The 23,489-nt window shown below is 40.5% G+C and overlaps 1 protein-coding gene across 2 annotated transcripts in view; it reads left to right on the top strand.

Annotated features, from left to right (window-relative positions):
- The first annotated feature begins 2,462 nt into the window (after window positions 1-2,462).
- The window catches only part of LOC124412794 (sodium channel protein 60E-like), a 69,507-nt gene continuing 48,480 nt past the window's right edge, over window positions 2,463-23,489 (top strand). For both annotated transcript variants that reach the window (XM_046892917.1, XM_046892923.1), the window contains exon 1: window positions 2,463-3,921. In XM_046892917.1, coding sequence (XP_046748873.1) covers window positions 2,659-3,921 — 1,263 coding nt within the window. In that variant the 5' untranslated portion in view covers window positions 2,463-2,658. The remainder of the gene's footprint in view (window positions 3,922-23,489) is intronic.

Here is a 23,489-nt window from a genome sequence, read left to right as displayed (position 1 = left end):
TACCTATAGAGCTAAGTCTTTATCACTCGTTTAAGAGATCGTTAATTTTGTTATTGAATTCTATACAATGTCTCTCGACGTTTAAATTAAAAATTTTTTAATCCGTACACAATGACGATGAGGTTTCGACTTAGAGTAATGGAGGGGACAGAGCGAGAGAAAGAGAGAGAAATTAGAAGCCATTTTGAAATTGACTGTATTCGATCGTTTCTCGAGCCACGCGACACTTGGCGAACAAGATAGTTCGCGTTGACGTTGTTATTGTTACTCGTCTTGTCGTTATTATTATTATTATTATTATTATTATTATAACGTATAAAATATTTGTATATACGATCGCGGAATAATTTCGAAAATGGGGAATCCGTTAAAGTACAAATGAAAATGATTGATAAATAGGTGTACGTGACAAGAAGTCGTTTATGATCGAACCGCACGGAGCTGTACGGGGAGTATAGAGAGAGAAAGAGAGAAAAATAGAAAGAGAGAAATAGATATATATATAGAGAGAGAGAGAGTGGACGTCACGCGGTTCATCATCGAGAAAGAATACACGAGTAACGAGATGAAATACATCATATAGAAGTAAAGAAAAAGAAGGAACGAAAAAACCAAAGGAAAAGTGTGAAACGTGCAATATGGTGTTCTATTAAAAATTTTCGATTTGGTGCAGTTTAAATTTTTAATACATCGATCTACCTTACATAGACAGAAAACTTAATAATTGTGGTCCTCAAGTGAATTGTCATTTTTATTTTCTCTTCAGTATTTGTGTTTGTGAAGATAAAGAAAAAAAACAGAAGAAAAAAGAAACTATATTCACGTTACGCCGTGTGTTGTTTCTGCATATAATAAGTAATGTAATGTTATACGAAACGTAGTGAATCACGCGACTGAAAAAAAGAAAGAGAGTGAAAAAGATTGAGAAAAAAGTAAAGTAACGAGTAAAATACAACGGTGACAAGAAAAAAAAAACAAGGAATATATTAATAGTAAAAAGCAATTTAAATGAAATTAGGGAACGGAACGAATATTAAATAAACAATTCAATATAAAATTGATTGAAACACAAAATAATAAAATCTACCGAGTCACGTTAAATAATGTAAAAAGAAAAAAGAAAAACAAAAAGAAAACGTGCGGCTAATATTGCATATAGGATTAGCACAGATTATAAAATCACATTAAGCTGCTTCGCGAACAAGTATTAAAAACATTCCGTTTGTGAAGTGAAAAATGAAAGAAAAGAAAAAAAATCGACGACGACGACTTGTGTTGTAAGGGCAACGTGTATGTGAAAGCATGATATAAATTTTTAACGAATTCAGCAAGCAATATATGTATGTCTGCACGTATATACACATACGTGGTGATACGAATTAAATTTTTTATTTCCATACGCCTCACGATGACGGTTGACGATAATAAAACATGTTTAGAAGAATAATAATACTACGAAAATTTGAACAATCATCATGAAGTGAAAATTAGGTGCAACGTAGTTCAATATATAGAACAGTATCAGTTTTTATTCTACCCTAGTAGAGAAAAGGGAGAGAAATATATATATGTATGAACGAAGCACACAGCATGAAGGCTTCACTGATCGAAACTGTTCACGTTTTGAATATCGAATAATGCGCAATATAAGTTATAAAATTCAAGGCACTTTTGACCGTCTCCATTATAGGTATTATGCATAAGTAAATGAAAAAGCAGCCCGGAAATTTAATTATCGCTGTTTAAATTCTCGTTTTTAAAAGGACACGTATACGTTATATTATACGCGGCTGTTGTAGCAGGGGGCAGCGCTCATTTCGTAACTAATTAATATATACGCTCATCTCATGACTGTGACTCGTAGCTTGTAGCTTATAAGGATCGTTTGTTTAAAAAGTAAATCTTTTAATAATCATAAATATTTCTAATAGTGAAAATTTAGTGAGAAATAAATAAGTAATTTAAAGCGAGCCAGTTAAATATGCGTGTGCGACGCGATCGATCTTTTATTATTATAATCTACGGGTGGAGAAGCTAAAATAAAAAGTGCAGTAAACCGAATACGAAGAAGGATCTAAAGTTAAAAAGAACCAGCGAATCGTTGGTCTTTGTTGTTGAGAATTTGATTACTAATATTAATATTGCTGAAATAATTAACGAATAGATAAAATTGAGAATTTTTATAAATTGATAGTCACATGGTGCGTTATGTATAGAATAAAAAGTTACGTTTGAATCGGAATGGTGAAAAATAAAGAAATTTAACCAAAAAAAGTAAAGAAAAAAGAAAATTTGAATCAAGATTATAACTGCAAACAAGAAAAAGATGGATATTAATTTCCAGAAAATCGTTGAAATTTGGAATAACTGACTAAGAAGAAAATTACGAAAGAGAAGAAAATCGGGTAACATTCGAATCCCAGAGGACTATACGTAAGACAGTAAAAACGGATAATAGGAAAATAAGAAGAAAAATAATCCCAGGATAAGCAACGTTTCGCAGCGGCTGAACGGCCGGCGCTCGGAGGGTGTGAAAAATTTTCGGTCAATAAACGCCGCCGAAGGGGGTCACGGGGCGCACGTAAACGTGCATAAATAAAATATGTACGCAGGCAGCGGTGCCGAGACGGGTAAACGGGAGATGACAATCGCGACCGAATGACATCTAGACAGGGTGGGGGCAGCCATGTGGGCTGCGGGGGCGGCGATCGGGCCCCGAGTTCGCCCAGCAGCGGCTCGGAGGAGAACGGATTCGTCCACCGGCCGCGGGTCGCCGGGCTCTACGCGAACTTGAGCAGAGAGGAGCTGGACCGAGTCTCCGAGGAGGGGATATACGGGCCGAACGGGGACCCAAACGAGCGGCGAGAGGCCTCGGGGAGCCAACGCAGCCTGAACCTCCCCTCGATTGGAACTGGGGGCCACCCCCGGCCCCAAAGGATATCGCGGACCCCGCAGCCGCCGCGAAGATCGGCTGGGGGGGGAGGCAGGCGTTCGGAAAAACCGCGGAGATCGTCGCCCGGGGGCCCAGGACGTGCGGGGCCTTCTGAGGGAGGGGCCTCACTGACCTCGCTGACGTCACCAAGGCCGCACCGCGCGGAAACGGGGTCCGCGTCCCATCGCCCGACGGATTTCGGCTCCGCGGATAGCGTCGCGCACCAGTTTTACCGGCAGAGCGCAGCTGGGACCGCGCGAGAGTCACCCCCTTCCTACGGGGGCCTCAGTCCCCGCGATCACGAGATCGGCGACACGCTATCGCCGTTGTTTCCGAGGTGCAGCGCACGGCCCTATGCCACTGCGATCGGTGCTCCGTACCCCGAGGATTTGGGGCCCCGTTTTGCCGCCTACGATCCCAGGGAGACGGGGCCCGCCGAAAGGGACGAGCGCTTTCTCAGCCCTCCGGAAACCGCGCCGTCTTGCGGAAACGGCGAGAAGAACGTCGCCGAGGGTACGTCGTCGGCAGAGGAAACCTCGCCCCGGAGGAAATTGGATCCGAAACCGCAGGACGGAACCCGGTTGCGACCCCCTCTCGCCGGCATCGCCGGGACCTCGGCAGATTCGGGAACCGGGGATTCGGGGAGCGCGGAGATCCAGACTGAGGTTGTCGGATCGCCTGCACAGCCGGTAACAAGTTTGTCGGACAATTTGAGTGCGCGAAATGTCAACGCGGAGAAAAAGTCACCCTGCGGTGGTAACAGCAAGGGCACCGGAAATGCCGGGAAACAGACTGTCAAACCGTTTACAAAGGAGAGTTTGGACCGGTTGGAAAATCGGACTGTTCAACTTGTTCGCGAGTACGGATTTCAGCCACGCAGGAAAACGTCCGTTGAAGATGGCGCTGTGCTTCCACACAAGTTCGAACCCTTTCCAGCCGATCTCTACGGTCGACCCTTGGAGGAAATTGACAATTTCATTTACGACGAGGTACGTTAAGCCTGCCATATATTTTCATAATATCGATTGATTATCATATTTTAGAGGAAAGTTCGATGGTTCGGTTCAACTTACCTAAAAAAAAAAAAAAAAAACACAAATCTTCTCGAAAATTCGAAGCGAAAGACTATAGCAAATACGATTTAAAAAATTGTCGATGAAGATGCATTTTTTCGAAAACAGATTTGAATAATGATTTATCAGGGCAGGTAAACGTTTGGAACAATCTCTCGTTTTGCATTTTTAACTTGAGTTTTTTTGGTTTTGGAGAAAAAAAAAAGGAGTGAATGACGCTTTACCCGAATTCAAACCGTGAAGCCTCCTTTTAACTTTGAAAACAATTGTATGGAGTTTAAGTGGCTCGTGCTTATGGCAAAACAATAGTTTTGCTTCTAGTGCAGGTCCGTAAATGGGAACCGAATCTTTCTCTGCTCATTTTTTTTTTTTTTTTTGGCGTAGTGGGTTAACAGACGTCTAGACAAGAAATTTTGTTTCCAATGAAAGTGCGCATGTCATTTGGCTAGCTATGCATGTATAGTCGAACCCTGCGAAACTGTCGCTCCGTTTGAAATACACAGCAGATGAGTTTTCCATACTTCTTTACTCTGTGCGCATTAAATTCTTCGTTCAGGGTGCTGGTCGGTTCTGCTCGCCAAAAAGAGGAAGATAGACGTTGAAAAGTGACGCGAAATTGTTGTGATCCACACCTCAGTTTATGGGCCCATGTATAATGTTGGGGGGAAATGCAAAACACATTTTCATTAGTATGTGAAGTTTTAAGCGAACTTGTGCAAACTTCACTCACACGAAATGTAAATGAGGAGGATATACAAAGTCGAGCTGAGTAAACTGTAATGCGATGCAGAAACACGTTGCTTTCCTTGCTTCGGGGTTTAACCGTTATCATGGAAAGACAAAAGCTCTGGTGCAATGGGCAGCGATAATCCAGTTACAGCTGGGAAAGTGTAACCATTGTTTGCGTATAGTGCTAAGGCTGGAAACTGGTGGAGTCGATGAGCGTCTATAAGCTTCGGTGTGAATAATTTCTATCCGCATTGTAATTCGACTGTCGAAAGACTGAAATTCTATATCGGTTTTCGATCCATTTCACGTAATTCTTATCCAACAATTACGCGGGTCTTCGGACGAAGGAGAAAAGCACAAGGCTCGCGTTTTCGGTTGCTTCGAAGACGCTAAAACCGCCGGAATTTTCCTCAGCGATCCATTCTGGATAAAATGCGAAGAGGAAAAAGGACGACGGAAGTTGGGTGAAAGAGAGAGAGAGAGAGAGAGAGATAAAGATGGATAGAGGGGAGAACGCAGGGTGAAAAGGTAGTTGTTTTGGTCCACGGAGGAGAAAGAGAGCTGCAAACAAACTCTTAGGCGTTTCGATTTAATGGCTGGCGGAGTAACTTTTCGCGAATGGCATAGTCACGGGGGGGAGAAAAGAGGACTCTCATAAATCTTTCATTACGTTTCTATCGCGCTTTTATACGAGAATGCGTACGTCTATTCTTGCGGTCTTGTAAGAAAAAACAAATAGTAAAAAAGATTTCCGCTCGACCAATGCACCGAAATATTCTAGGTTATATAATATATATGTATCTATCGAGGTGTATTAATTTTCACCGAGTTGGTATATAATTATTCCCGCAAAAATTCAATTTAAACTTCCTCCGCGGAGGTTTCTTTCCTCGCTCGCGAATCACGGCGTTAACACCATCCGGCCTCGGGATGATGTGTGCATATCTTTTTTTAACGAATTCAATAAAGGTAAAAAAAGTGATACCTAACTACTGATCGCAAATTCGACGTAGCGACGTCAAAAGACTCGATAGATTCTCAAGCGGTTGGGTCTGAGTTAACGAGACCTCGACAATAAAAATTAATGATCCGAGCAATAATCATAATTATTATACCGACATTTGCCCCTGGCATTGATCTACATATATGTCGATCCTTTTTGTATAGTATATCCAACAAAAAGTTTAGCACAGTTTAAGGGATACAACCCCGTTGCACATTCTCCAAGTAGCGTCGACGGTTGAATTGCAAGGTGAGCAAAATTGATGCTTGTTTAGTCGAGAACCGAAAATCGCATCAGCGTTACAGATCACGTTGAGTAGGGTTGCAGACTGTTTTCTCGTGTTGTATACACGGATATTAGAGCTCGCCGAGGGTGGGCGAGCTTCTCGACAAAGGAACTCCGTGCGGAAAGATGACTTTGCCTATATTCGAGTTTGTCTTTTACCGACAATAGAATATTGCCGTAGAGATCCGGAGAATCAATTCCGAATCGGTACTACCGAAAAAATACCGTTGGCCTCATTTTCGGCACGTGGCTGGATATTGATTACACTTGTACCTTCTAATTAGGTCCTCGAAACGTTTAGCACGTTTTTGTATAATCAACCGCGATAATATCATGTTTACTTTCTAATCGTAAGCGCATTAGCACAGTAGAATATTTTCGATACATTACGCGTATGCCCTTATAAGGTGGCGTTGAGACCGAAACGTGTAAAACTTGTGCGTTTTTGCTTGACTGGAAAGTACGAAGGAAGCGATATCCTGGCCGAGTGATAACGTAAGTAAATCGTCAGCTTTTAGGCTTGTTAGATTTCAAAGCATATCTTCGGAGGAAATTCTTATCTTTACAGTGTTAGCCACTAATCGTAAGTTGAGATTAGAAGATATTCTACGTATCGTTATAATTATAATATCGTTATAAGTATATATAACACGTCAATTCTTCCGAAGATATTATACTTACTCCAAGAAGTAGAGAATAACATTTTTCGGTGAAAATGTTAAATTATTATACATGTACAACGGAATGTGTTAAAAAGTAATTTTTGCCCGATGAATTTTTCACCGGCTGCAGGCTTCGTCAGAGCTATCCTGGAGTTCCTAATTAATATATCTTACTCCACCGGATCCTGTCTGCACCGTTGTCATCAACCTTTTCCCACAACGCGTTTTCTGCACTGTGAAATACAGCAGGAAAGTTTCATAACTATCCAGGTTCGCGGACCATGAGAAAAGTTTTCTCACCACTCAATCCGAAATTTTCTCTCCACGGATTTATATTCACAGCATCAACGAGACATTTATTATTTCGATTTACGTTGCCATTTATTATTCCACTTCCTGTCGCTGGCAATAACCGATCGTTCGTGTATCGCACGTTGATTAATTGGCAAAACGTTACACCCGCGATGAATTTATTTATTAATTAAATTGCAATTTGTGTATAGCTTTTGTCTTTTTGCGATCACCGCATTGCCGATTATCGCTAACTTTTTGATAAACGTATATTGCCGAGCTATTGATCGCTAGAAAGGGCAGAGTTGTGTATCGATCTTTAGACGTATCAATCGTAGTATAAGTACAAAGTTATATCAAAACCCATGTAAAGCCTTTTACCCAAGAATGGGATTGGGAGCTAGAACACACACACCCACACCATACCATCGTAACCATATGTGATTGCATTGTACTCGATCTTCGAGTCACCGCTAGAAATTTCTATGTCTTTACCACCTGCCTTATTCTGAGAAGAAATCGTCCCCCACCTACAGCTCGTTTTATTCTGCCCCCATCTTCTCAATCCGATTTTTCTCTCCCTTTTTTCGTAAAATCTTCGGGGAAAGAATGATTGATTCTCAGGCATTTCTGCCCCGCCACTGATATGGGTACGAGCATTATATATGTATAATAGAGTCGGGTTTATTTTTCCCTTACAAAAATCATCGACGTCTGTACGTCATTTATTATTCGCTGTTCGATCGGAAATTGGACCTGCACAGTATACGTATAGCGGGTATAAGATATATATGACGCATTATCTGTGTTTGTGCAGAACTGCAAGTCTTCGAAAACTGGGGTAATCCCAACCCTAAAACGCGAGCGTGACAAATTGTGATAAATTTCCGGAGTGACGCATATCCTTATACCAAAGAATAAACAACGCGGTAATTTCGGATTAGACTATACGCAGCCTATGGAATATTTGATTCATGAAATAGGGTGTTTTCACGTTTTGCATGAATAAAAGATACCCTCATACATGTGCTCGGAAACGAATAAAATCCATGGACTCTGATATTTGCTCGATATTCTTTCGACTTCTCTATATATAGATATACAATTCCAGTAATCGTTTGATCAGCCGTCTTTTGATCCTGTAGCATCGTCGGTGTAGTTGGATATTGCAATGTTCGCTTATTTTTTTTTTTTTTCTCTCTATTCATTCTAGAATTCAAACCGATTGTCAATGTACGATTCAGGGAAGATGTAAAGTAAATACGCTGAGCAGGAGTTCCAGGAACTTTCTTCCATTCCACCTCTTTACTTCCCGAGTCTTGTACAGCTTCACTTCATTCATCCAAGGGTGGGTTTTTATTTGTATCGGAATTTGTGTTGTGAATGGGAAATGAAAATTAATATAGTGACACGTTAGACTTGAGCTAGAGGGCTCATCTTTCGGAAGGATCTTCTCACTATCAAACACCAAAAATTATGGGGGTCAGGACGTTTTTTAAAACCACCCTATTTAGAATACTTTAATCTGGTATCGTCGTCTGCGGTCTCGACGCTATAGAAGCCAGGGAACAAGTATTCGTGTAACTCCCTGGTGGCTTGAGCGAGTAAAAAGGTGCCGTCGTGCGTTGCGGTGTTAAAAGTATAAAAGAGTGTTCTTAACCCCTAATCTGCCTGTCCACTAGCACCAGCAATCTATACCTGAAGTGTCGAGTTTCCTTGAGTGGACGAATTGAGCAAATGGTGCCTATATACACATCTATGTACCAGAGTATAAAACTGGGAACAAATTTGCCAAAGTCTCGCCTCCTCTTTCCCAGAGTTCGTCGCATTATTATCTCTTTTTTTGTCTTCTCGCCAAATCCTGGCTGATCGTATATAAATTGAAATCGCATGGAATAGAGAAAATAGACGATAAAGTTATAACGAGCATCACGTGCATGAAGTTGAATACGATACTGGATTTCTAAAAATAAACTCTCCAATATAAGTTATCTTCACATCATGGCCGTTGTGAAATCTTTTTTCTACCGATTATAATTACTATAGTGTGATCGAAAACTCGACGTGAATCGTGAGAAATTTGTGAAATAATTGACGATCGATTCCAAACGCTGATGAAAAATGAATATGGCCGCCGTTGACATACGCTTGAGATTTTATTTCAGCCACGAAACGAGTTTCGCATTTCGAAAGATGTCAAACGTTGTTGCAGGCGAAAAAAGACGATGGCAAAAATATTTCGGTTATAATTTCGCCTCCGACGAAAGGCTATAAGACCCCAGAATTCAGCTTGCAGTGAAAACAGCGCGTAGCATAGGTGTTGTGCGCGCATTGCGTAATTGCTCACGTGGTTTACATCCGATTTTAACTTTTCCCTCGCATGTTTTTATACCCTGCAAGTATACAGGTATACTTATAACGTAAATAATATTCAGGTAGGTCACACACTCTACTGCAGCGACATGCAGTTCGTTTCAAGGAGGAAGCTGACGTGTATGGAGTTACCTGCCTATAACCTTGTGCCTATATATAAATATAACCTGCGTACAGAAATCCCACATATACATATGTAGGTACACATCTATACACGATGTGCAATGACACGATACACGTCACACTTACTATGCTCTATACTTGCTTATGTATACAAAGGCGCGTCTGCGTATCGGTGATGTAGTATGAGAAAAAGAAAATGGAAAAACAGCAAAAAACAGTATGATAAATGTCATGAAAAAACCTGGCAAAAGAAGGAAAAAAGACGGTCCTTGAAGCGTTGGTATAGGTTCTATGAGTACGTTATAGAACAATACGTATATATGTGAGCGAAAAATGTACAGGGTGTACTGTTGTAATGCAGGAGTGGTGCCGGTATCAGCATTGTACATTATACATATACATATACATTATACACATATACGTATATGTATATGTTACACACGGTGCGGGGGGCATTTATGCTTATCGGCTTGCCTAGCCAGCCTAGGGGAGTTGCGATAGAAATATATACGACTGCAGAAATGTGCGTGTTACCGCACTGCGCCTACTGACACAATTCCCGCACGTGAAAACAGAGGGAGCTTTAGAAACTCGCCAGCGTCCGAGCTCCTCTCTCTCCTCGTGTTACTATTTAAGGCAATTTTACATTCAGTTCCGCAGCAGCCAATCCAGAGTGTATATTAATCTTGCAAATGGTTTGGAAGTGCGGCGTCGCTTTATCGTCGTTAAGGAGTCGGGGCTAATCGGACTTGAATAGTCTATCATATAAACACTCTATAAAATTTCCATAATTTTTCCCCCGCGCTTCTTTCTATGTCGGATATGAAAGCTATAATTTTAATTATCGAAATACTAATTTTTATTTCGGTATAGCGGAGCTTGGACTTAACCGGCTTGTTGAAAAGCGTAAGAATCATTTTTCAACGCTTAATTTGTCGGTTGAAAGATGTTTTCACGGAGACCATAGAAAATGAATATTAAATTGAGACGAGGCTTTTTTTTTTTTGGTGAGACTGAAAATATGCCGGAGTATAACGTATAGAATTGTTTTCTATCTCCGGGAATAATTATATTTTCGCAAAGTGATGCCGCTTGAGGGCGGAGAGTCGAATACGGCTGTTGTTTGGATTAAATTTTACTCTTGTGATATGTACTTATCTCGGTAGGAGAAATAATATTTATAAACACGGGGATATATTTTACATCTTCCTTTTAATCAAGAGTTTCGTACCGTTCTCTCGTGGTGTATAAATGTTACTGTGTATCAACCACCCGGAGCATAATTTCGGGAGCCTAGAAGTAATTGATATTGAGGTTCGGTTACTTGCATGCATTATTATAGATTGAACCCCCGCGTTTCATGATTGCCAGTAAATCCCAGCTGCTGCCCTGTTTTAACTGGGAATTTCAAATACCTGGTAAAATCCAAGCTCAGCTCGATACCCGGTTGTTAAACATTTGCGGTTGATTATGAACTTATTGAAATCTTGCTGATCGGACAAAAGTAGGAAAATTTGTACCCTCATCGTGACGAAGTGCCCACGTGTCGTGCCTTGCAATAATTATTGCGAGCAAAATTAGTTACGGTTGAAAAAAAATTTCTAGCTTGAAATTAACTCCAAATTAATTACATCAAACATTTTAGTTTTTTTGTCTTTTTTTTTTAAATAATTTAATCTTTTTGGATGCATAAAAAAGTTTCAGTTGTTACTGTTATTAAACATAAGTCACCTTTTATTATTGCATACGGTCTTGAGTAAGTAAATCACGGAACTCAATCCCTGTAGAATTTTTGTTTAAGAAAGAAAACGAGTTATAAATCTTTCAACCCTCTTTCCGCGGATATGAATCCACGGAGAAAATATTCTTCATGGCGGTTAAACGGGGGCGGTGTATAAATTACGCTCCCTTGTTATACCCTGTGTACGTGTCTGTGTATTCATTCATTCGTTATATACCTTCGTTCCAGGCTATCATACGTATATGAAAGCCGACAGCAATTGCATGGATTAATTGAAATAAATGGAAAATTCTATTCAATTTTGGGAAAAATATTGGTAATCGATGGGTGTCCAAGGTGAAATCAATTTTCAATGTCCAGGATGAAAGGGTCAATTGATCACGTCTTACTTATTTTGAAAAAATACATCGAATATCAGAAATTTTTAAAATTTCAATTGGGCGTTTTACCAAAATTATTTCCACCGGTGTAGAAAAGGGCTTATCTTTTATCACGGTGACCTGCTTTGCGTGTTTTCCAGCATCCGGCGGTTCGTTTTGATTCCGGCGGATCGTGGATCTTTACTTTTTATCATAACGTGTGGCAAACATTCACAAGCCGGGCTTGTAAGGGGGAGCGTGAATATTTTAGTGGATGAACTGAAGCAGGGGGAAATGAAAAGAGAAAAAGAAGAAAGGGGTGGATTTAGAAGAGGCCGAGAGGGTGGGGGTGGGTGTTTCTGTTTCAGACGCGAGCCGCGACCCCCGACCTTTTAAACTAGGTTCCTTACTCGCGAGCAGTGCCGCAGTGTAAGGGAAGGGTGCAATGCGGGGGTGGATGAAATCTCCGCATCTCCGGTTTCAGTTAATTTAGAATCATCACGATAATTCCGCCCTGCAGATTGTACCTGATTATCCATTACCCAAGGCCTCGACGATCGTCGCCGAGTTGTTACAAAAATGGAATGAGAATCTTAGGGTAAAAATAGAGAAAATATACATTAGGGTAGCGCAAAAAGACCGACTATTTTTTTTTTTTGAGTCTCGTGTGACAAAATGTTAGTTTTTGATGTTTTAAGAGCTCACTCCAAAGGACGGCTCAAAAAAAAATGTTAAGAGGTCGCTCCAAGTTTTTTAAAATGTCAAAAATCGTCAAAAAATTTAATTAAAAAAATTGTATTTTCATTATTTTGTTTAATTTTTAATTCATGTCGTGGTGTATTGTTATCGATTCTTTCTTACTAAATTAAAGAAAAAAAATTTTTGAATTTTTAATATGAGTATTAAAAGGTCGCGCGAAAAGATCTACAGAAATGTACGAAAAAATTGAAAAAAAATTATGAGCGACCTTTCAAAATTCAAATTTTGAACTGAAACTTTCGGAAACTTATTTTTTTTTTGTCTATAAAATTATACTGTAACGAGAAAAAAAATTTAAAAAAAATAATCGATTTTTGACGATTTCTGACGTTTTAAAAAATGTGGAGCGACCTCTCAAAAAAATTTTTTTGAACTGTCCTTTGAAGTGGGCTCCTAAAACATCAAAAACTAACATTTTGTCACACGATACTCAAAAAAAAAAAAAATAGTCGGTTTTTGTGCGCCACCCTGTTATACATATTATAAAATTATCACTGTATTTGGGAACTTTTTTCTCGTCTCGTTTCTCATTTCACAGACGGACGGAAAATCCATTTCTCCAGCTGAATTATTTTTTCCTTCTTACGTACGATGCAAAAATATTTGCTCACTCGAGAGAAAAGAAAAAAAAATTTTGGGTTGAAATAAATTTCGATTGAAGGAAATAAAATTTTATCGCGTACGGGTACATATTCGAATAAAATCTTTTTCGCTCAAATAAATTCAAAATTTTTTTTTTCTGACTTTGAGTGTTCTTGATCGATTGAGCAACCGCATTTTTACATCCAACTTTCAATCTTGCATTTTAGCATATTTATCGGTAATCCGGCTTTCCTTGATTCATAAGTATTCGCGCGATCCGCGCAATCTCTTTTACTTTTTCTAAGTCGGTTTTAAACACAGATTTCGGTCTCTTCGAGCTCTGTTCAAATATCAGATCCTTCCTACCCGGGAAAATATATATGCATATGTACATGTAGACTTGGTAAACAGGGTTGGACGCCTCGTGTATGCGAAGCAGGCAAGCGAGAGACAAGACAAGACAGTTTGAAAACAAAAAGAAATTTACAGAAAAACATTCCCAGAGTCTAGACTTGAACACTCTTATTTATACATCTACTTAGATATTTAAAAAGACTGTATTTCTCATTCTCACCACAATTTTTTACACAATCTTAATTTTCTTCTCCGTTTTTTATTTATTTACGTATATTTATCATAACCTCGGCACAGCGGTAACGGTAGAGTAATTTTTTTTACTACTTCACAGATGAAAATCACGTACAGCCTACAACAGAGTTGTGTTTTTTCTTTCTCAATCATTTGTCCTAAATTCATGAGAAAATTCGTCCAAAATTTGAAACTTCAATTACTCAGGGAACTTTATCCAATTTTTCCATATCCGCAGGGGATCCGCAGTCAAGTGGGCTAATAATTAACCCTCATAATTTTGCGGATTCGCTTTGAACCAAATACATCTGTGGAATTTTATTTTCAGTAAGATCTCTAATTTGTTTCAGCGTTTCTTATTTCCAAAACACTTGTTCATTTTTCCCTACCAGTTCCCTAATGTCCGTTCGCTTCCTGCCAAGACAGGCACACACACAGACTGACGTTGTTTCGAAGGTGTTTTAACCCTCATGTAATGGGCCAATGTTTGTCCAAAGAGAAAGAAAACGGTATGTTTCCTTGCCAATTCGTAGGCTTCACGTGACACAAAGGAAGGAGAGGGAGAAAGAGACGTTGACTTAGTATAATACAAGTTTGGCTTGTCACCGTTACAGATACGTCTAACGTCGCAGTTTCCGTCTTTCTTTGTATGTCTTACGTCTTGATTTTGACGTTCGTTCGTAACACGCCGTTCATCGCACAATATTATAGGTATAGTATATCTGTAATATATAGCGATAGAATTCAAGTTTTGTTATTTGACGAAAACTTTCGTTATCGTAGGATGCGTTGTCATTTGAATTGTGTTTGTCGCATTTTTCCTTACTTCCTTTTTCTACAAACTTACTACAAGCTAGAATGATTAAAGTTGAGAGGGAAAATTTATATCGCCCAGCAGAAGCTGCTGAGAGAGTTCTTCTTATAATAAATTTGATAATAATTCTCTGGTTTACAGTTCGAGCGAATGAATTCACTTTTCTAGTTCGTTGCACTCTGTTATTTTTTTCTTCCCTTTTCAATTCACCGGAATAGTTTCAGAATTCAATTGAATCCTTCAACTCAGCTCGTTTGTAGCAGAAGCTTGAAACATGGGCGATGCAAATATGCAGGAAAAAAAGGAAGAATTTGCAAATTGGTGCAAACTGAAACTGCTTAGATATGCGATATAGGTGCAAAAAATTCTCTTGGTTATAAAGTGAAAAGTTCAACGGCTATGGGGGTTGAATATTTTCCCCAAAGCAATTTTTGCGCCTAGAATCTCACCCCTTACACGTTATACCATACAGGTGGTAAAACTTGCTCGTTTTATAAATGGTATTTCACATAAGTAATCTACGTTTAAAGGACATTTCGCTACTTTGTCCTCGTTCATAGTGACTCCTCATACGTTGTAAAACGTACTTCCGCGCAAACGAAAAATTTTACACAGTTGTTCGAATATCCCGTGCAGAATAACTACCGCAAAACAGTGAAGAAGCAAATACATGAGTGCGAACAACTAATTCTTGCTATGTGAAAAATGGTATGAACACTTTTTAATCAGTGTGAAATTGCAGCGAGAAATCTTAATTTATCTACTATTTAAGAAGATTGAAATTCCTCAAGAAATGTCAGGAATATTTTCAACCTCGCGACGTCTTTCAGGCCAGCCTTTACCGCTTTAGAAACTTAACATTTCTTACAAAATGTGTGCCAACTTGCATGATATGAATTTTTGAAAAATCTGAAAAATTTATATTACGCAGACTTTCGCAGCCTTAAGAAATCTACGAATTTGTTTTTTAGCACTTTAAAATTTACTCAGCGTCTGTAATAATATCTGCGAATGACGTAAGTGCAAAAAAGGCACCGTTAGAGTATCTTTCCAATTCAGAGTCGTAGTCTTGATTTCCTTCTCGTACCCACGTATCCCAATCCTGAAATTTCTTATCGCGCTTGTATACGAGAGAGATAGTTAGCATTTCATACGACAGCGGCGACTTCCTCGCGTGGGAATTAGCTCTGCGGTATTATATCTGCGTAATTTGCAACCTACGCCATGGCGTGTAATGGCGAGTCGAACGTACGTAACCCGTGCAGGGAAGTGTGAACTCTTGGTCGAACTTGGGGCTTCCGCATGAACACCTCGTTTATCTCGGGAAAGAGGTATTCAGAGGCTCGCCTGATGCCCACCAGTAATGGAATAATGACCAATATCCAGTCCAGGGGCCAATGTAGGAATGAATGAAACGGTCACAGTGTCGTTGCTGCTGCCACTCCGCAGTGACGCATGTATACCTAAAACCCGCAAGTAAGAACAACAGCAAACGAAAATGAAATAAAAATTTAACAACACAATTTATAAACTTTGTCTCGTGTGGTTGTGTTTTTCTTTTCTTTTTTTTTTTTATCAAACGAGCGTGCATTAGGTAGAAAATAAAATTACACCGCCTGCAGTTTTCATACTAGTATTAGGTATGCGAGAAAAGTTGCAGGAAACTACCCTTGCACCGTTAGAGTCTCGACTAATTGGAGTAAATGGAACCGCTCGGCCTTTTTGCCGGCGTTGTAACTCGTTACGTTTGTTATGAATTTTTCTTTTATTTATCAAAGCTTGACTTTAAGGTACTGTGACGGTACTGTGAAGCTGGCTGCTCGGATCGCGGTCGTGTAACGATTTTTTACGTTATTAATACGAGGGTGAGGTGAGATCTTTGATGAGGCTTCATTGCGAATTCGAATACCGGTGATACTTCGTCGTTCGCACAAAGCGATGACCAGCCTGCAGCTCGTACGATAAAACCTTGTAAATTTAATATCACCGCATGGTTAACGGTCTTGCGGGCATATCTAGATCATGCAGTTTAGACTCTACGTCACGCAGAGCAATTTCGTGAGCGTAGGTAATTGTGAAACTGCAGTGAACTGTAGGGTATCGTGTGGTCACAGTTTACATTTGAAAACCCGAGCTTTCGTTGGCCATGATTTATCACGGATACAATTGCGCGTTTCGTATTATATGTAATAGTTGCAATTTCAACAGCGATGTTAGAGCGAAGCTTTTCATTGAATGCGGTAATTTTTCGTTGGAATGAAAAAGTTTTTGGACACAGGCCAAAAAACAAACAAGTGAAGAGTAATTTCCATGGTTTTTCTTTGTTTAATTATGAAATGTAGGGTTTCAATTGAATCGGTTCCCGGTGATTCGTTATTCCCACTTTCACTGCAGATGACGATTTTTTACTTTAACATGTTTTAGTATTTATTTATGTATCTTAATTCTTTTTTTTATTTTTTTTTAATAGAAAATCGCGATCACGCAAATTTTTGGTTCGACTTCGGGTGAATATTCCGTGGTGTAGCTTGTGGTGGTAGAAATCAGGTCAACCGGAAAGGAATCCCGGTCCTAAAAGGGACGGATAACTCTCCACGATTTACATTTTGCGGTATTCATGTTAATCGAGGTGACGATCATCCGGTTAACAGTTGTTTAAATACACCGAAAGAAGCGGCTCGGCGAGCGACTCGAAGCGAGAGCAAACTTTCGAGTGAATCTACCTCTCGTATAATTTATACGGTTATAAAGTCATGCGAACGCGGTTCAAATATCTCAACATTATCATCCTCGATTTCGGCTATAAATAATAATAATAATCTTGTAATAAAATAATCTCGTTTAAACAAGGCTTAAGTGGTCTTACAAAAGTAATCTGAAGCTGCGCTGCATGCAGGTGAATTGTAAGAAACGCAATGCCGGTTCTTTTATTCAGGGATCAGACAAAAGTTAGGCGGGTGAATTGCACGGAAATTTTATCGACCATAACACCAGGCTGCACCGGAATTATCCATCCGCATAAAAGGAAGACCACGAACAAGAAAAGAACTCGAGGGCTGATTGTGCGGATCTCTCCCCCCAATTTTACGCCCGTCTTATCGCGATTGTGTCTGTAGGTGCGCCTCGACACCGACACACGTGAGTCTATGTGCGCATGATTTCCAGATGGCCCTCCATAATTCAAATCTCATCTTTCTGCCCGCTTTTCACCCCTCTTTGCGACGGAGCGGCGCAGACGCAAATCCCTCCCTCCCTCTGTCGTCTTCTTCCGACTAACAACCCCGTACCCCCAACTCATCCCTAACCTCGCCCTCTTTTGTCTCTTCGACGCTATTTTTATCCCCAGGGATCCCTGGCAGGCTGGTGCTTTTTTATTTTTATTTTTTTTTCATTCTACGGGCTGATTTTTAGACCCGGAATAACGGCGAATACGTGACCGGATCACCCACTAAGATAAAAAGAATTTAAAGTCAGAGTTACAGGTTGGAGTGAGCGCCATATTCTCCACAAGAAAACATCGCTAAATGCCTTCAGGAATACCTACTCCTCGTCTTATTCTCATGGCCAAGGCCTTAAGGAACTCTGGGAAAATGGGGAGAACGATCAATCGGTAATATTGGACTTGACAAGACCGAAGGACTTTAGGGCGTGAAAAAGTCTATTCAAGAAATTGAACTTCGGAAAAGCGAAGTCGAGACTCGTTTCAACTACGCCTGGTGGATTCATCCTGGCACAAAGAAAAAGGGAAGGATTAGAGTTTCTACCAGGTTGATATCGATCACCCGGAAAACTTTCCAGGTGGAATGTCTTGTGTCGGTAATTTACGTAATTAACCAAAAACAGAACAAGTATGCATCGGTATCTCAAACTCAGGCTCGTGGAACGAGCGAAACTTTAAGCAGTAAGAGTCGGTCAATTGAGGAAGGGCTTTCATTCCGATCATTCCTCAATTGGAAGAACCAACGAACCAGGCGATTCTACTTATACTTTGTAAGAGATCTTCGTAGCTTACCGACATAATAATTTGAGAAATATTTGAGTATCGAACGACTATCTCCTAATAAAATTAATGGAAAGAATCGGTCTTTGATGATTCGAAAATTTTAACCTCGGTTCGATGCTCGCAACAAGTTTTCCTGCGCTTCCATTTTTATATTCTTTCATTAATCCATCAGATAAACAGTGAAACGTACTTAGGCCCTCTCGCATCATCGGGACGCGAGCAACCTCCGGTTCGATTTTACTCCAGAACACCGTTCACCAGGTGATTCGCAGGAGCTTACAAGGTCGTCGGTGCATCCAACGGGAATCGGAGTGACAGACGGGATCGCATTTCACCTACTTTTGTTAATTTATCATTTTCACACCACATTCTCGGTGTAAAGTCAAAAAAATTTTTATCGTACGCGCGTGATGGATCCTGTAAATCCTGTATGATGTCATGCCTGTAAAAGAAAATTTGCTGCGCAAAAATCTTACCTCGCTTACTATGTCACTGTAATCTACTCCGTCAGCCTTTCGGTATAACTGTAAGCTGTTGGTCCGTGAAAAAAAAGGGTGAAACCTTTACTCCACCCTCCACGGGTATTCAAATACTGCAGGGTTGTGGGATATCCGCGGCGATGAACTTTCGGGGTGAAAAATTACTTGGAATCAGTTGGTAGGCTTAGAAAGTCGTGACAATATTCGAAGATTTCCGAAACACGGGCTCTTCAGCTAACGGATTTCAGGAGCTGCGACGGTCTTGACTGGTTGACTGGTAATGGATCGTATATGTACGGAAAAAAATTGCTCAAACTGATAATGGATCATGGATGTACATTTTTGAATAACTCTGATATTTTACGATGGATTTGGACGAAGATTGGTAGACTACCATTTTAAAGGTCGTCGAATGCAAATTTGAAAGCAGAATTGACAAATTCAATATGAGGAATTCAAAATGGCGGCTTCAAATACCGGTAATTACGACCAGGCCAAAAAGTCAAGAAGCGGAATAAGTCTTTTGAAAATTGTTACCAGCTGGATTTTGGGGTTGCTGATTACGAATCCCAAATTGGAGAATAAAAGAGAAGACAAATAAGCATAAAGTAATAAAAACTGAGTCATAGTTCAAATAAAACTGGATACCTAAATCTATAACTGAAACTAAAACTATGACTAGCCAAATAACTAGCCTTCTCAGCACCAATGTCAGCCTGATACCAACACAAAATAAGGAATTTAGTAAATTTATAACTATAGTCTCTTGATATGTGGGGATAATGTGACCCCAAAAACCGCTCCAGGTACACCAAATTTCGAATTTGAAAAAATTCATATTAAAACCGAAAATTTATTCCAACCCACCCCTAACTAATTGCCCCCTGAGGGGGGAGGCAAACTCCAAAAATAAATTCTGAAATGAAATCAGGGACCTAAAAAAACCTCGGATACCAATTTTGGTTTAATTTAGTCAGTTATATGTGGCGACAAGTTTTCTGACAAAAAAAATTGAAAAAACTCGTACCAGTGAACCGGTTAAATTCCAGGGCCTATTTCAGAGTTCGACTGGAGGCGTCGTGTGTCCTTGACGCTCCCTCTCGTCCTTTTCATCCTCCGTTGTCGATCCATCGGTCCGCCCCTCGCGCTCTCTTAAAAGAGTCGTAACGGACCGGGGAAAGTTACGAGATCATATTTCTCACCTCGGTATATGTATATATATATATATATATATATATATATATATATATATATATATATATATATATATATCGTATGCAGTGTCTATGCAGTGCGTCTGACCTAGGGTTCAGAACGAAATGGGCGTAACTCAGAGTTCGTCGGCATTCGATGATTTTATTGCCTTAGGGGTGTACAATGCAACGAAAATAAAGAGAGACGGACTTGTTCCGAAGATCGAAAAAACAACGTTCCTAACCTTCGTACACGTGGGGATGAAGAAAAGTTTTCTTCACCCCGATACACCCGCGGACCCTTCTCGATAGCTCGGGGAGCATTTCGACGGAATAAACTCCCCTGTCACGGACCTTTCCGACCAATTTCGTACACTCGGGACAATTTTTCAAATGCCTGAATTTTGCTGGACTGACCATCTGGAAGATATCACATAATTTCGCCCGCGGGAGCCGAACACAAAAGGAACCAAATACCGGGGGTGGAGGACCAGTCGGACAGAGGATCAGGGATGAAAATATCTAACCACCTGTATAGTTAGGCCTCATTTTTATCGGACCAATGCACCTCTCTACAATCCGTCAAGAGGACTTTACATCGTGTCTGATCGATCTTTTTTCCTTCTTTTTTAAAGTAGGGGGAATAAGAATCAGGCAAGTGTGACGTATTCGGCTATTATGGAACGGGCGAAAAATGTCGTGTGAGTTTCAAACATTGAACACGGCACTTATTAATTACTTCTTATTTTTAGTAGAAGGCGAGGTTTCTAGTCGCGGTAGAGAATTTCTCCCGGGAATCAAGGGTGGAAGAATCTGGGCGATAGACAATCTTTTCATCGATCCACGAACTTTAAGAGCGCTGAAGTTTAACCGGACAGTGAGTCGAGCACTATACCTAGGCGACATCAGCACCGAGCTTGTGACCTGGACGCAATGGCTCGAAAGACCTGGACTTTGTCGGGGAAAAATATTGATATTTTATACGTAAGCCGGGGCTGTTTACGTGTGTAGATCTGACGTCACAGTCTCGTGCCGCATTAAGTATGGCGGCCATGGAACGGCCGGCATGGCCAATCGAGTACGAATCCCGGGTTAGGTATGCCAGACGTGGGGAAGGGTACTCAATATTTTAACGTGTCTACCGCAGAAGGTGGATCGAGCCACCCGCCGGGGGCGGTGAATCAAAACCGGTGCAATTTGCACCTGGGGATCTGTTAATCACATCGAATTCCGTTTTGCCCGATGGGCTTACGTAACACTGCGTATCAATTGCAAATCAGATATTGATGGGCATCGATCCTACGTGACTACGCAATTTGTCCTTTGGCCTCGCTAAAGTCGAGTTGTACGGAGACTCTTGGACTTGATCCAATTAGATTTCTAACCTACCACTAACGCTGGCACTTGACGCGAGGCCAATTGTGTGAAAGGAACACCCGGATCGAACGAGGCTGGTGTCCTTATCAATTAGACATTATGTCTCGCCATTTTCGCAGAGTTTATGTCTCGCCATTTTTTACCCGCGGATAACATCGGGGTTAGAAAAATATTGCAGATTTTATATCTCCTGTGGTGAATACATGGGTAAATAATTTTTTCGAGTCAATTCTATAGAAGTTGTGGCAAGATTTACAAATTCGATAATTAGAATTTAAACACCAATAATTACAGTCACGATATGCCAACAATTGCTAGATCTATCACAATTGGTGTAGATTTGATTGCAAACAAAGTGCTGTACATATATTTATCATATACTATATACCATATACCACAACAGATGTAAAATCTACGTTACATTTTTTTTCCGTCCACCTCCGCGACTATTATTTATCGATCTGCTTGCTCATGGCCTCCCAGCGACGCGGCTTCGTGCGTGCCTGAGTATGACAAAATTCCAGTGCTTTGATTCTTATTAACAACCACCGCTTTCTGATTTTCCCTTCTACTTCTGCACCGTTCATTTACATTTGACATTACTATTCATCGCGTTCTCAATAGTTTTGTTTTGACTCTCTTGTCAACCAGACTCGAAAAATTCTAACAACGTCGTAACATTCCTAGACACAAACTTTATTTCAATTGTTATCGATTATTCACCCCATAATCAAGGGTCTTAAACTGACCAAGAAACAAATTTTGGGCAGCATATTCTTGAAGATATTATACTATAATCATCGCTAAAGCGTTTAATCGGGAAATCATTCCAGCGAGTAAAACGTCATCTCGATTCGGAAACGTTCATCGTTAATCGATGCGTCATCAACCTTCTAGGTTGTATTTTATTTGTGTCTACGTTGCGCCTAACGAGTGCGCCTTGGTTCGTCTCGATTTTTTGCTCACTTAGTTAAGTAAATACAACGAGCCGCTGGTCCGAGTTGGAATGAAATTAAAATTAAATGGACGGTCTCCGACGTCCGCAAGGTTCGGAATTGCTCAAACCATTGGCCATGGTTTCGTTCAAGTTCAAGCTTTGTTAACACTGAAAGCCCATCACGTTGCTTCAGAAGTAGAATAATTTGTTCAGTATCAACTTGTAGCCACAAGTTGTGCCAAGTGTTACCAAAATTCCTCTGAACGATGTCACGGGTTACCATGATGATAAGGACGCCATCGCGTCGACACGACGTTCCATTATTTCCTTCCTTCTCTTCCAACGGCGTCGCAACGTCAACAACTGCCCTCCAATCAGGATCGTATTGACGGAACGGCGTTGATGACAGACCGCTGATACTCACTCTATTTACTTAGTTGCTACAACCGGCATATCGCTGGCGCAGATCCAACTCTCGAGTCTGTCTTTGCCGCTTACTGATCAGTATTAAACGATTCTCTGTCGCGCACGGATGACCCGATCCGTCGACGGCCTCTGAAGGCCGATTCTCGTTGCTCTAAATATGTGAATTATTGCTCCTAATCGTGTTTCTCTGGTCGATCAAAGCTGTGAAAGCAGCTTTATACACGACATCCGAAGAACAACACTTCGGCATTTCGGTTCCTCGATCTGTGGATATTGCTAACAAACCGATAGTGGCAATCGTTGTTTGGTTCATCGGGGTTCAATCAAGGACCTTAATGTCAACCTGGACTCGAAATTCAGCGCAGTAAGTACGATAAGTGGGATTCAATTTCATTATCTTTATTCTTCTTAAAAAAGTTACGTCCAACTGACCACTGTCTAAAAAATCGCTTTCGAATTTAAACGATCTAATTCTCGTTTACGACTTTCTCTAAACCGGATCCTGCGTGCAGGTGAACTTGATCCAACCCGACCCGAGAGATTGGTTAGCTTGACGGAAGGAATAGCGCACGTGACATTTGAATGTGAATTTGATTCTCGAATCCGTGATGTAAAAATTGAGTTTCTAGCCACTGTGCTATCTTTGCTTCGCTAATTGCACCTGGGTAGACGAACACGAGTACGTTGGTCATTTATTCAGCTCGAGGTTGTGTCCGCATGGCATGGCAGGGGCGCGGAAAGCCTCGGTTTGCGAAGGAAG

This window comes from Diprion similis, chromosome 2 (genome assembly GCF_021155765.1).
Source record: "Diprion similis isolate iyDipSimi1 chromosome 2, iyDipSimi1.1, whole genome shotgun sequence".
NCBI lineage: Eukaryota > Metazoa > Arthropoda > Insecta > Hymenoptera > Diprionidae > Diprion > Diprion similis.
Note: the sequence above shows the minus strand (reverse complement) of the source record. Positions and strands in the feature narration are given on the sequence as shown.